At 43.2% G+C, this 13,110-nt stretch overlaps 1 protein-coding gene across 1 annotated transcript; it reads right to left on the bottom strand.

Annotated features, from left to right (window-relative positions):
* Nucleotides 1-493: 493 nt before the first annotated feature.
* zgc:158291 (uncharacterized protein LOC572084 homolog) lies at nt 494-3,903 on the bottom strand. Its single transcript, XM_036588338.1, has 3 exons — nt 3,875-3,903; nt 2,258-2,832; nt 494-1,879 (listed from the first exon to the last, which is right to left on the bottom strand). Exons 2-3 carry the CDS (start codon nt 2,375-2,377, stop codon nt 923-925), a joined length of 1,077 nt encoding a protein of 358 aa, XP_036444231.1. The 5' UTR covers nt 2,378-2,832; nt 3,875-3,903; the 3' UTR covers nt 494-922.
* Between the last annotated feature and the right edge of the window lie 9,207 nt (nt 3,904-13,110).

Below are 13,110 nucleotides of genomic sequence, written 5' to 3'. Positions count from 1 at the left end.
TCTTTTTTTCTGACCGTTTGATTGTCAAAGCATCGTTGCAGTGAGATGAGCTGAGACAGGAGCACAGTGTCTATCTAATTCAACCAAAGCTCAGAGTGAAATTAAACAGCGAAGCGGCTGAACAAACACTAGTCTGGTTTTTAGTTCAAAATGACCATGAGGGGGTGTGTGTGCGCGCGCGCGCGTATGTGTCAGGACGAGGATCATGAGGTAGACACAGACTGGTAGCCTATTGTGTAAGTGTGTGTGTGAGTGTGTGAGAGTGTGTGCTCGTGCCTGTGCGTGTTCTCTCTCTCTCTCTTATTGCAATGCATTCAAAACACGTTGGGAGTTTAAGACTAGAAAAGCACACTGATCGCCCCAGTAAACCATGCAATGGATTACAGCAGTTCCCTCCTCTTACTGAGAGACTCTCTTCTTCTTCTTCTGGAACACACTGAATAACATTAAAGTGTTTGATTTTACATTTTTTCTTTGCTCAAAAAAAAAAGAAAGATGGAAAATAAAAAGGAGAAAAAAGACGACGCGCTCTTCACAGAGGTGCAATGTATTCACAGGTATGTACACGAATTAATATAAAAGAGTTATTTAAGAGAATAATCGTTATTATTCTATTTCCCTTTTGTACAATAATTAATTGCCACTAGTTGATGATTCTCTCTCTCTCACTCGCTCTCTCTCTGTGTCTCTCTCTCTCTTTTTCTCCACGTTTGAGAGCCTGTGAGTCTTCCTATTATTTTTGTTAGTTAGTTTCTCTTCTCTGACTGAAGTTTGTGCTGTTTCCAGTCTCTGGGACGCTCCAGCTCGGGTCCCAACAAGGTGGAGCCCCCCCACCACCAACACCACCACTCCCGCACCCACCCCGAGCAAACAAAAACAATAATAATAGTAAAATCAATAGTAATAGGGACTAAAATGGCCCCTAGTGCGTCGCCGAAAACTTCATCCGTTTCTGCTTTTGCCTCTGATTGCAAAACCACACGCGCACCACGTTCTTTTTCAGGTCCAGCTTTTCGGCGATGGCGGCGATCTTCTCGGACGAAGGTCGCGGCTGCACGGCGAAGTAAGCCTCCAGCGAGCGCTTCTCGGGCGCCGCGATGGACGTGCGCTTCCTCTTCTTGTCGGCGCCGTTGAAGATCTCAGGCTTGGTCATCTTCTCGCGCTGCGCGCGCTCGGCCTCCTCCAGCCAGGCCTCCAGGATGGGCTTGAGCGCCACCATGTTGTTGTGCGAGAGCGTGAGCGACTCGAAGCGGCAGATGGTGCTCTGGCTCAGGCAGCCCACGCCAGGGATCTTCAGGTTGGCCAGCGCCGCGCCCACGTCCGCCTGCGTCACGCCCAGCTTGATCCGCCGCTGCTTGAAGCGCTCGGCGAACGACTCGAGCTCGCGCGGGTCGGGCTCCGAGTCTGGCGCGCCGCCGCCTCCTCCGCCACCCCCGCCGCCCGCGACGCCGCCGCCGAGCGCATGCGAGCCCAGGCCGTGCGGGTGCATGCTCATGCTCTGCGGGTGGTGCGGCTGCATGTGGTTGATGGCCGCCGCCATGTGCGAGTGGCCCGTGCCTACGTCGGACGTGGGCATGGCGCCCAGGGAGATGGCGGGCGTCAGGTGCTCGAGGAGGTCGCCCTCCAGGCCCTGCGCGGCCTGGTGGTGCGCGTGGTGGTGGTGATGGTGGTGGTGGTGCGAGGTGAGCACGGACGGGTGGTGCAGGTGCGCCGACGACGAGGTGGGCGTGCACGTCATGCTGGTCATGGTGGTCATGGTGTGGTAGGTGGCGTCCGGCTTGAACGGGTGGCTCTTCTGCGCCACGATGTCCACCGCGGCCAGGGCCTCGGCCCTCTGGAGCAGCGTCTCGTCGAAGCCGGCGAAGATGTTGCCCTGCAGCTGCAGGCCGGGTGGAGGGGGATGGCATGAGGGGAGAGAGAGCGCAACAACACAGAGGTCAGCACATCCAGCTTTAAGCTTCTTTTATTATCATGTCCATACACGACAATGACTTTCTGGAAACCTTCTTTATACTTTTGAAAACAAAAACAAACAGAACGAAAACTTGCCACACAGCCCCAAAAAGACTACACTTTCAGGCTTTTGGTCATTTCATAGCTGCTTATAGCTTTAAGTGGTCAGTATATACGCTCTGTGTCGGAGTTCTACGCCTATTTCTGAGTGGCAAATTCAAACCAAGTCATAGGCGTATGAATTGACCTGTATGGAGATGACCATGAGTCTGCAACGTCAGAAAACAACAAAACTGGCACTTACCGAGGGCGTGGGCAAACATGCCCGCCGAATAGCCTCCGAGCTGGAATGCAGAGGTGTGTACTTCGGCTCGTGCAGGATGGGATGCATGCTAAAAGGCTGCTTGCTGTTCATGGACATCATGATTGCAGAAGTTAGAGAAGGTCGTTTCTCGTCTTCGTCGTTTAACTCCGTTTTTGTTCCGCTTTATATGTGTTGGAAGAAAAATAGCTGAAGAAAAAAAGGTAGAAATGTGGTGGACAGAGAGGCAGGCGCGCGTCCCGCCCGGGAGATCTTCCTTCTCCTTCAGAGCTGCGCCCTGAAGCGGACCGTTAACAGTCTGATACAGTAGGTATTTACGCAGGCACCTAAATATAACGCTCTCCTTCTGGCCCCGCCCCCGCAACTTTCCTCGAACGTCATTGGTGCGAGCTCGTTCGAACACGCCCCCTCCCGGGACATTCAGTCACGTGCTTCCACTGGTGCTGAAAATTTGACGGATCGCAGGATGGCCTGAAACTGCACTCAGGAAAAGCCTTGTAGCAGGTACGCTCACCTAGCGGCTCAGCTCGCTGTCGATAATGAATTAATTACTGAGTCTGTTGGAAAAAAAAAATTAAAAAAGGTGTTTGTAAAAGAAAGTGTAAAAGAAAACTTTGATACTTTTACATATCAGTGCGTTTGTTGATAGACTGTTACAGTCAGTCATTTGGACATTTCTATTCATAATTGCTGGAAAAAGTGATAGTTAGTGTTTAGTGATTCTGATTGAAATGACTCGATCGAAATGTGACATGGACGATCTGATGGTTGCTTCTCTGTGGGGCTGGCCATACAGTTTCGTGCATGAATTAATCATTGGCCTTTTACTTTGTGGTATACACCACAATATGGATTCCCAATTAGAGCATAAATAGCTCAAAATGGATAAGGGAACTGCAATGAAATATTTATCATAAATATTTATGATCAGACAAATAAAAGCCATCAATCAACTAGGCTACCTTTTCAGCATGCAGAGTTCCTTTGGTATCAGAGAACTGTCATTTCAATAGTCATAGGCAGATGATGGCTATTTTGGAAATACAAAGACAGTACGTATAGTCTAAGGTCAGAACTTTCTTGATGAAGACATGAAGACCAGTTTTCACAAATGTGATTGCACTTGTAACCAATGCCAACAGACTCTTTTTTATATATATTAAACATACACATATATTAAAGGAGGCCCTTTTTTGTGACGCACACAAGCTGTCTTCCTTTGGCTTGCATTGAGCCCACACAGCCATCATTCTAATTGGAGCTGAAACCCCAGACACTGACAATAGAAGCCCACAATGGAAGCAGCAGTCTCGGCGAGTCTGACTCGGAAACCCGAGCAGCGAACACTGCCAGCGACATTGTCCCCTCGTGCCTGGCTCCCTGCTAGAGTCTTGGCACCCGCTCATCAAATATATATCAGCACCGCCACCTCTCCCCTGGCAACCACCATCACTGGGGACTCCAGCCATTGAGGTATGGATGATCGGGAAGAAGGGAAAAGAGCATCACACAAAAAGTCATCTCAAATAGCAGTGCATGTGCCGGCACACATATAAACAGAGTGTTACCCACTGTGAATGTCTGCGTACACAAACTTACCTGTGAATGTATCGAGCTGCTCCATCATCCGTCTCCTCTCCTCAACTCATGTCATCTCTGTTTCCTCTGCCAGGCTGCCAGCATGGAGCTGCACTCCCTTTCCTGATGAGTTTTCTGCAAACAAGCCTGGGGAAGTGCTTGATTATTGCTAATGGAACATTTTCCTCAATGAATATTAATGCTGGAATGGGGAATTGGTTGTATTGGCTGTTCCTCTTCTAGTTAATAGGCTGTGCTGCATAGACTGCTTGTAAATTTCTATTTGATACTCAAACAGCATATAGGAATCAGTGAAAAACAATGTAGACAATTGTTTAAATGTTGCTTGTGTTTATAAGCAAGGGGAGCAGAGAGCTCTTTGTGAAGTGCAGCGTACAGTACGTTTAAGCCATTTTGACGTAAAGTACTTTACACAAACTAGCAAATATCTAACGATGAAATGCAGAAGTAACCACTGCCACCACTAGAGCTACCCCTCATTTTTTAACTCCATATCTATTCCTCTTGTCCCATGTGGCTTTCCAGTGTTTTCAATGTCCAGTACAGATACAGATGCTTTCCCCCCACTTTGAACCCATTTGTTCATCTTGTACTACTCTCAGATGGGTCTGTCCACTTTTACTGTACACTGACCATCCCATTATGTGTAAGGTGTGCGTTTGGGTGTCTTGGGGCAGCTGACGTCACGCCAAGACAGCGAATCTTTCTGGTACGTTAAGCAAATGGACAAACTCTGCAGTGAGCAGAGGAGGGCACAAGCCTCACTTTCCTCTCTTTCTTCTCTGTGTTGCTATCATTCTTGGTAGACTTCTCCTCCCCATTTCATGGCAATTGATAAATTATTGATAGCGTGTAAAATCTAACGTAGGCCTGCGACCATTCACCAAATCAGCGGGTTCGTACTGTGGGGCTGCTGAGAGGAAAGGGTGTCTAACTACACGCTTTAATGTAATTGCCTTTAGGGTTCCTGGTAAATATTTTATCGACTGCCAACACAAATTAAAGATACAAAGCCAGAAAGAAAGGGTGGGGGGGTGAGGTGGGGGGAGACACCCTTCCTTCTCTCCTCATCCTGTTAAGTTGACCTGCTTGGCAGGTAAGGAAAACATGCTGCCCTGCCATCCAGAGGAGGTGCAGATCTAGGAGTGTTTTAGTGGAGAGGAGGTTTAGAACGGGCAGGTGTGCCCCAGGTGGAAATGATTTGGACTTTTGGTGATGTGCGCTCAGGCTGAAAGCCTAGACTTAAGCCCATATGCTTCTATTTTGTCTTGAGATCCACTTACAGCATTTGTGTGCAATTCATTTTAACATGGCCATTTCCCAAAGTCAGTTTATCGCTTAAAATTAACTGGCTGGTTCCTGTGCCTTTGAGACTGATATAAGATAAATGGGTTCTGTTTGGTTGGCTGTCATCATTCAAAATGCATTCAGAGCTAAAACACTCTTCAGAACTTCATTATAAGTGGGTGGGGCTAAACTGCTGTTGGCTGAATAGGTGGATGTATGTAAATGAGTTGGTTCTCATGACATCACAGTAATAGTGAATGTAAAAAGGGCTGACAGTGTTGACATACTACTTCAAAAAGCGAAGGTTTCCATAATATGGACCCTTTAAGTGAGTTCAGGGGGATGGGGAAAAAGCAGGAGAGGTGGGGCAGCTTATGAACTGCTAGCTTCAGGACAGACAATGAGGTAAGACAGGACAAAATGTAAGCAGGGAAACGTCATTAACTGACAGGTCAGTGGCCGAAGAGCCATGAAATATGCATGGCGGCTGAGGTTATGGTGAGCAACCTGACCAGGATGTGATGTGAGGCCTCATTAGGAGGATAAAAAAAAGGAAAACAAATTTCCACTTTCAGGTGTTGTGCAGCTCAAGGAATTTTCCATTTTTATATTTTTTATATGTTTATGACAGTTTGCAGTGTCCTTTTCGTTTTGGAGTCTTCAGAGGTGTCTGATCCTGACTTTGCTTGGTTTAACATGCAACTGCTGCATGCAGTTATAATATACATCATGTTTAAAATGTAGTTTCATAGGGGAATATTAGATGGAACTGATCTTCTTCCTCTTCTTGCACTTGGTCACATACCTCAATTTTTCTCTCTTTTGTCCACCCTCTGTCTCTCTTTTCACCATCTTCCACCCCAGGTTTACCTGCCATTTCCCATCCAGGCAGAATTGGCCACACTAACTCTGGAAAAGCACAGATCAATAGATTAACTGAGTGCTTATGAATTATGCAGAGGAGCCTTACAGCAGTTGGACATAAAGTGTGTCTACTCCCGAACTGACGTGTAAAAGCTTTAAAGTACAGGCCTGTTTACTTGTTCCAGAGCAAGCAGGGTGCGGGGCCTTAAGACCCCCCACCTAAGACCCCTGCAGCCAAGGCCCACAATCTGGACCTCATAGTCAGACGAGGACCATAATGAGACAGATGGGGGGGCCAAGGGGGTGTACCATGGACGTGGTGCTGATGATTTGAACAGAATTTTAAATTACCGTGGCATTTTTAGTTTTCATCAGTGTCTCTACATGGAACTCTAATATTTTAAAAAATGTTGGTTTTGGTTGAACAACTACATTATTGTGATAAATGGCCCAAATTATTCAGTCATAACTTTCAGCATGTTTGGAAAACTAGTTCACTGATATATATTTTCACAATATATAGGTATTTAAAGGTGATATATAACCTGACAGTAGTAGAAGCTTGAGCTCCTTTTCTGAGCATTAAACCCCTGAAGAGGCAGATACAGCAACAGAGGTAGCCTGACTTGTAGTACATCATTTGTAATTTTGAATTTGTAATTCTTACATTTTGTAAATTTGCATATAATCACACTTGATATCCACTTTTTTTGCTCTACAAGAATAGAGAAGAGTAAACAAAGGAAAAAACAAATAAACAAACAAAATGATGTAAATATACCAGCAAACACAAGAAGGAAAATTAATGATATGTAAATTTCAGTTTCATTTCAGTCTCCAGCGCTTCAGCACAGTGCAAAGAAAAGGAATGGGTCTTTTTATTGTTTTTTTTTTTCTCCTTCCAAAGCTTTGGAGAATTACACGGCTCTGTTTCATCTGTACTCCCAACAGTTTTCCATAAAACAGGGACGACATATTGAGACAGATGTGCAGTGTGACATGTAGATAGCTGGCAGGCGTTTGTTTAGAAGCCAAAGGAGAAACGCAGGAAAGAGGAAGAGGACCAAAAGCTCAAACATTTGTCTTGGATCTCCTTTCTTCTTTATTTTTTGAAATATTAATGCTGTTGCTTGAGGCCAAATATGTTTATGCAGGGCGTTCAGCATGCGGGCTGAGATTCCGAGTGATGCTCTACCATTGATTCTCTTCATTGTTGGTTTATCTTTCTAATTAGAGGTCGTGAGCCGCCCCTCACCCGCTGCCTCAACGTGCACCCCTATCCTTTCTTGCCCTGCTCCTCCGTTGCTTTCGCTCTTGTTCCTTCTTTTGAGTGGAAGATTGTTGTCTCGCTAGCTGCTTTGTGTACCAGCTGCTTCAAAGTGCCGCTGTGTTAATTATTGGTTTGTTTGGTGTTGACTGTAGCAGAGAATCAGTATGTGTGTGCGTGAGGGGTAGTGCAGACCTCTTGAAGTGGTGTGGATAATGAGCCCGAGATTGAAGGAATGGAGAGGGTGTAATGGAGAGTGGGTGAAAGAATGCACATGTGCTTTGAGCCTCAGTGTGCTGACCATAGCAGAGTGAGTACAGGCTAAATGTTGTAGTTGTGAATTCTTGAAGTTTTTTGATTGGTAAAGATTCTTAGATCATCCAAGAGCATTCCATTTTCCAGTGTGACCCAGAAGATTCAGTATGGTCTTCAAAAACTGTGAGTTCTGTGCCACTTTCCCACTAAATATGTGTCATTGCTGGACAGAATGGCTTCTGTCTCCAATATATGGTGGTCTTTGGGCACTAAAACCTGAAATCTTTTCTACCATCAATCCAGTAAAGTGTACATCTGGTGATATGAAGGCTTGATCCTGCTGGTGCTCTTGCGGTGTCTGCTCAGACCAGAGGCAATGGCAGTGAAGGTCCCTGCAGGTGGTCAACTGAGCAACACAGCATAGGCAGAGACAGTGAAGGCTACATTTTTGGGGCCTCTGGGGAGTGGGGGGATGCTCTGAGATGGTGGGGGCCCACGGGGGAGCACTCTGGAACCCAGCTGGTGCAGGATGGGGTGCCATTGTGCTCCATGGCCTCCTCTTCACAATGCTAACAGGATTAGCGTATAGAAGAAACCCGCTCCTCACAGCTCTGGGCTGTTCCTCCCATGTCTCGTCTGACCAAGGTTTAAGGAACTCCTGGTTCTGCTTTGATAGACCATAACAGAGCCCCACAGGGGGCTGAGGGAAAGCAGACCAGCTCTTTCTTCTTCTTCTTCTTCTTCTTCTTCTTCTTCTTCTTCCACGTTTTCCACTTTAAATAGAGGAAGAGGGGTCCTAAGGACTGATCAAGCCTCAGAGCTTTTCTAATTGTGCTGTTTAAAATGCCAGTAGATCTTAAATACATTCTGTAATCAATAATATCAACTCCGCTCATAGAGCATATCTAGTCCATTTTTATATCGCTGCTGTCAGAACAAAATCTCATCTCCATTTTTGCCATTTTTCAGTTTTTGACATAATTTGAAAATGCCTGTTGCCCTTTACATTGTGTATAAATTTCACAAAGAATGGACGAAAACAAACGGCCCAAAATGACTTTGAAAAAACTCTGGTTCCATTGACTTAAAATAAAAGTAAAGTATGCTTTTTGCTTCTCCATTTCAAATATCAGGATCCAGGATACAAGACACAAAACAAGAGAAGAGTCTTTGAGGACGAAAACTAAACCACATTTACTCTTTGGCTGTTAACATAATTCAGTTAAGATACTAGGAGATGTTGACTGGGACTTGACTGAGTTCCTCTAAATGTGTCTCCCTTTATAATCTTAAGAAAAGGTATTTGTCTGTTGGCTTTTTTGAGATCAGTGTATGAAATTTTAGCTTTGATCTCCACCCCAAGTCAGCTTGAGCAAACAAGACATCAGAGACCTTGACAGATACAAGGCTCATACGACTTGAGGTATTAACTTTGCACCCTATGTTTTTGTGTTGGTAAAGTCTTTATTGACACCAGAATAGATGGTCACGGGCCTGCTAGGCTAAACTCAGTGGTCTTATCTATTGGTGTAGGTGCAGTGGTAGTCCGCCTGGAGGCACAGCACTCGTACCTGACAGTGCATGGTGCAGCGGGACGCCGCTCTCATTACAGCAACAATGAAATAATTATGAATGCCGCGGCGAGACTTCATCAGAGGAATATCTATTGTATTATTTATTCAGTCCCCTGGTTCAGGGAGAACACATATAAACTTCCAGCCACTCTCTTCCCCTTGCACACACACTCCCGTCTGGCTTTCAAAGCAGTGGCTCGCTCTTGGCAGTTTTCTCCAAACGTCTCTAGGCCTTAGGATGCTTTACCTGGACATCCACTTAGATATGCAGGGATGATTGCTCCTAAATCTCTCAAAGGACTGTTGGAGTTTGCACGTATGCCATTTGGACAACCCTCATGCTCCAGTGTTTATTGTTCTTATAATTTCAGGATTTGAAAAGATTTTGGATGTGGAAGCAGTTTTGTTGAGATTTTGGAACAAATCCCAGGTCCTGGCCACCAGCATCCACCAAGGCGAGTACTCTGGACATGAGAGATGGGGCCTCTAAATGGGAGCATCAGTACTATTACTCCAAGAACTCCAAGGCCAGCTGCCCTGCTGCACAGGTGAGTCAGTATGGGATTCCTTCAAGTTGAGCACAGAGTCTTAAAACTAGGGTATACAAGCACTTCTCAGGTTAGCTGCTCTCATAACAGAAGTTTGGAAGCTATGTTTGTGCTGGTGTGTTTGGCAGAGCAGTGTCCACCTTGAATGCTGAGGCTAAATGTGAGGGGGGGGACAGAAAGCGCTCGACACAGCACCATTAATAATGCAGGGCTTGCCTGGCAACACCATGGCTGATGCTTGGCAACGGGCAAAGCTCTGCAGACAGGGGGAAAGTGGGAGCAGAGGGCGGGGTCCCGCAGGTGCCCAGCTCTTCTTTCGTTCCTCTTTCTCATCTGTTCATCTGATCCTGGCTTGAGAGAGAGCTTCTGCATGGGAGCAGATGCACCTCCTGCTCAATCAACTGCAACAGAAGAAGCCTTTGTTACCTTATACTGTAACACATCACATGTAACCTTGGCCAGCACTGTACTTGGAGCTGCCATGCAGATCTTCTACCCTGTGTATGGGTTCCTACTGTATAATCTGAGCGTTTGTCATAATTTCAAGCTATGCTCAAGGGAAAAGTAATAATGCATAACATGACAATAAGGATTTGAGTGATGTACAGGGCTGAGGGCTAATGGTAAGGTGGATGTTTATGGTTGGAAAAGCACATCGCAAGCGATCACGAGCGCCCTCCTCAAGTGAATCTGACATATCAAATAAAACACCTCTTAAAATCATCTTTATTATTAATTCATGACAACACAATCTGATAAACCCCCCACTGACAGATATGAATTTAGACAGCATTTGAATGTTTCAGTTGACTATTACCGTCTTTTGCATATAACCATCAAACACACAGCCATCTCCACACCTTCTGACAGCACTGTAGTTCCTTTTTTTTTGAATGACTTGATATGCTGGTAAGCAGACCATGCGAATACTTGTGACTCACTGTGCTTGAGCTGTCAGTATGTTGTAGGACTATAAGATTTGGGGGGTCTCCTTCCCCCAAAACTCTTGAACCCTGAGCTAGGGCCACTGCACCATAGTCTGTTCACAGAAAGCTTTAGCCTGTCGGACCAAGGTGTGCAGTTAAAAGATTAATAACTTACCACATTCCCTGATTTGTTCATGTGAATTATTAAACATCACCTCATTATCAATTATTCAAATATCAGATTTTGTTCTTTTTTCCTCTACTCACATCCACTGGAACAATTGCAGTCCCTTTCTCTTTTCATTTCTGTATTTTTGGCTCTTTTTTAGGGCCTATTCTCTCTGTGGCTTGTGTGAGGCAAGGGAGGCTTGTCTGCAGTTCTGTTCCATCATTTGTCTCTTCCTAAAACATGATTAATACTTCATGGTGAGACAATAGATATGCCATGCAGGACTAAGTAATGCTCGTGGGACTTGGTGGAAGCTCAGAGTCTCTCCTCAGCAACGCTATGAATTCCTGCGCAGTACGTACAGACTAAGAAATGTTAAAGACTAAGAACTAAGCAGCTTCTTAATGGAGTTCTTCACTCATATCACACACTGAGATAAAAGTCCTATGAAGTGCTGCAAGCGTTTGAATTTTAAATAAGTGAGGGTATGAAGATATTACTGTAAGCAGATAGTTTTTAGATTATGGTAATAATTATTGTAAGATTGTTTTAAACTTTATATAAATATATATATTGGAAAAAAGTAATTAATATAGAACTGTGAAAGTTTTTAACCCTCAGAGATCAACTCAAGAAAGTAGCTATTTATGCTGTTTAATTTGCTTTTTGATGTTAGTAATGTGACTATGATGTTAATAATGTGTGTATTTGCAATGTTGTTGTCACAATTAATTAAAATATAAAAAAAAATTAAATAATATGTAATTTTTTTTTCTAATTTAACAAAGCCAAACTAAAAAAATACTACTTTACCATTATCAACATCACATTATAAAAACCCAGAAGACACGTGTAGGTCCAATGGTCAGTAAATAAAATGGCTATATTTTCATTGTAGACCTCGCAATCCCTGGGTCCTATCACATCCATTTCAGAGAAATCTGAGTTGGTAAGGTAATTTACAAAGCACCATTTCACATCAAACCACTCTGAATCACATTGAATTACGCTGGCATTTTGAAAAATAGAAACAAATTTAAAAAAATCTGATCTATTAGCCATTGTCCTTTTAATAAAAAGTTATTTGATTGACAACTATGGTTCACAGTGCATGTATAATGCATGACATTTACTGTAATGTATCATGCAATCCAGTAAACACAGTAGTGTTTCATAATATTTATGGGATGTATTTGTAACTGTAAATGAATTAGTTGTTGACAGTTTGTTGACACAACTTTTTTGACAGTTACATAGCAACACTGAAGTGTGAAATTCTGTTTTGTTCACACATCACTTGTTTGATTATATGTATGTTGAGCCTATCTACACATTTGAATCATGTAAATTTAAAGCAACATTTATGCAGATTTTTTTTTCATTGTAAAAGACTTTATAGTAGTGCTAACAAGCTAGCTTTAAGTCATGCAGCATCAAATGTTTCATTTCAAATTTGTTTCATATCGTACTTTTAAGCAGATAATCTTAATTGTCCTAGAAAGCTATTGGTCAATTTCATCAGACCATCATCAGAATCAGATTTATTGACCAAGTATGTTGACACACACAAGGAATTTGGTTCTAGTATTGGGTATTCTAGTATTCATGAAAGTATTTGTATGCTCAAAAAAATCAGTATGAACTTAATTCAGTTATACCACACATTTCCATTTAGTCAAATAGAATACAGTCAGTGTACACAGACTGTGTTACCTCAACATTAAGTTCAATTGCTGATGGAAGAACTTAAAACATTTCAGTACAATTCATATTTTATACAATTGTTTCACTGGAATGGAATTGAAATGTACTTTTATTCATTTTGGTCCATTTTATGTAAACCAGATACTTAATGTCACTGCATTTTATTTATTTAATGTCGACATGTGTTCGGTTTGTAACTCTAACAGCATTGTTGGTTCACTTTTTTTGAGCATACTCTTGTACTAATAAAGGTGCCAAAAAGGGTTCTTTTAGCATACCAGAAGAACCACTTCAGTGGATAGAACCATTTATAAAAATGAGACGTGTAAGTGTGAAGAACCTTTTTAAAGTTTAAAGAATTTCCAATTGCTTACTTTACACACACACACACACACACACACACACATATATATATATATATATATATATATATATATATATATATAGTGTAAAGGTACAGTACATGGTGCAAAAGTTTAATAAATAATAAATACAAATAACATTGATCACTAAGTAACAATTTTACATTTGGCAGCCTTATTTAGTTATCATCCAATACCTGGCCTGTCTAGTCAATACTTTATTAGGATAAATCAAGTGTGCTTGTAATGGAGTTGAACAAATCAATGGATGGCTGGGGGC

This window comes from Colossoma macropomum, unplaced genomic scaffold (genome assembly GCF_904425465.1).
Source record: "Colossoma macropomum unplaced genomic scaffold, Colossoma_macropomum, whole genome shotgun sequence".
NCBI lineage: Eukaryota > Metazoa > Chordata > Actinopteri > Characiformes > Serrasalmidae > Colossoma > Colossoma macropomum.
Note: the sequence above shows the minus strand (reverse complement) of the source record. Positions and strands in the feature narration are given on the sequence as shown.

What these genes read in the sequence shown, in the direction of transcription:
- zgc:158291 (XM_036588338.1), bottom strand. Translation starts at nt 2,377, where the DNA reads ATGATGTCCATGAACAGCAAGCAGCCTTTTAGCATGCATCCCATCCTG. An exon ending in CATGTTTGCCCACGCCCTCG is followed by an intron (nt 1,880 to 2,257) that starts GTAAGTGCCAGT and finishes CCCGGCCTGCAG; the next exon opens with CTGCAGGGCAACATCTTCGC.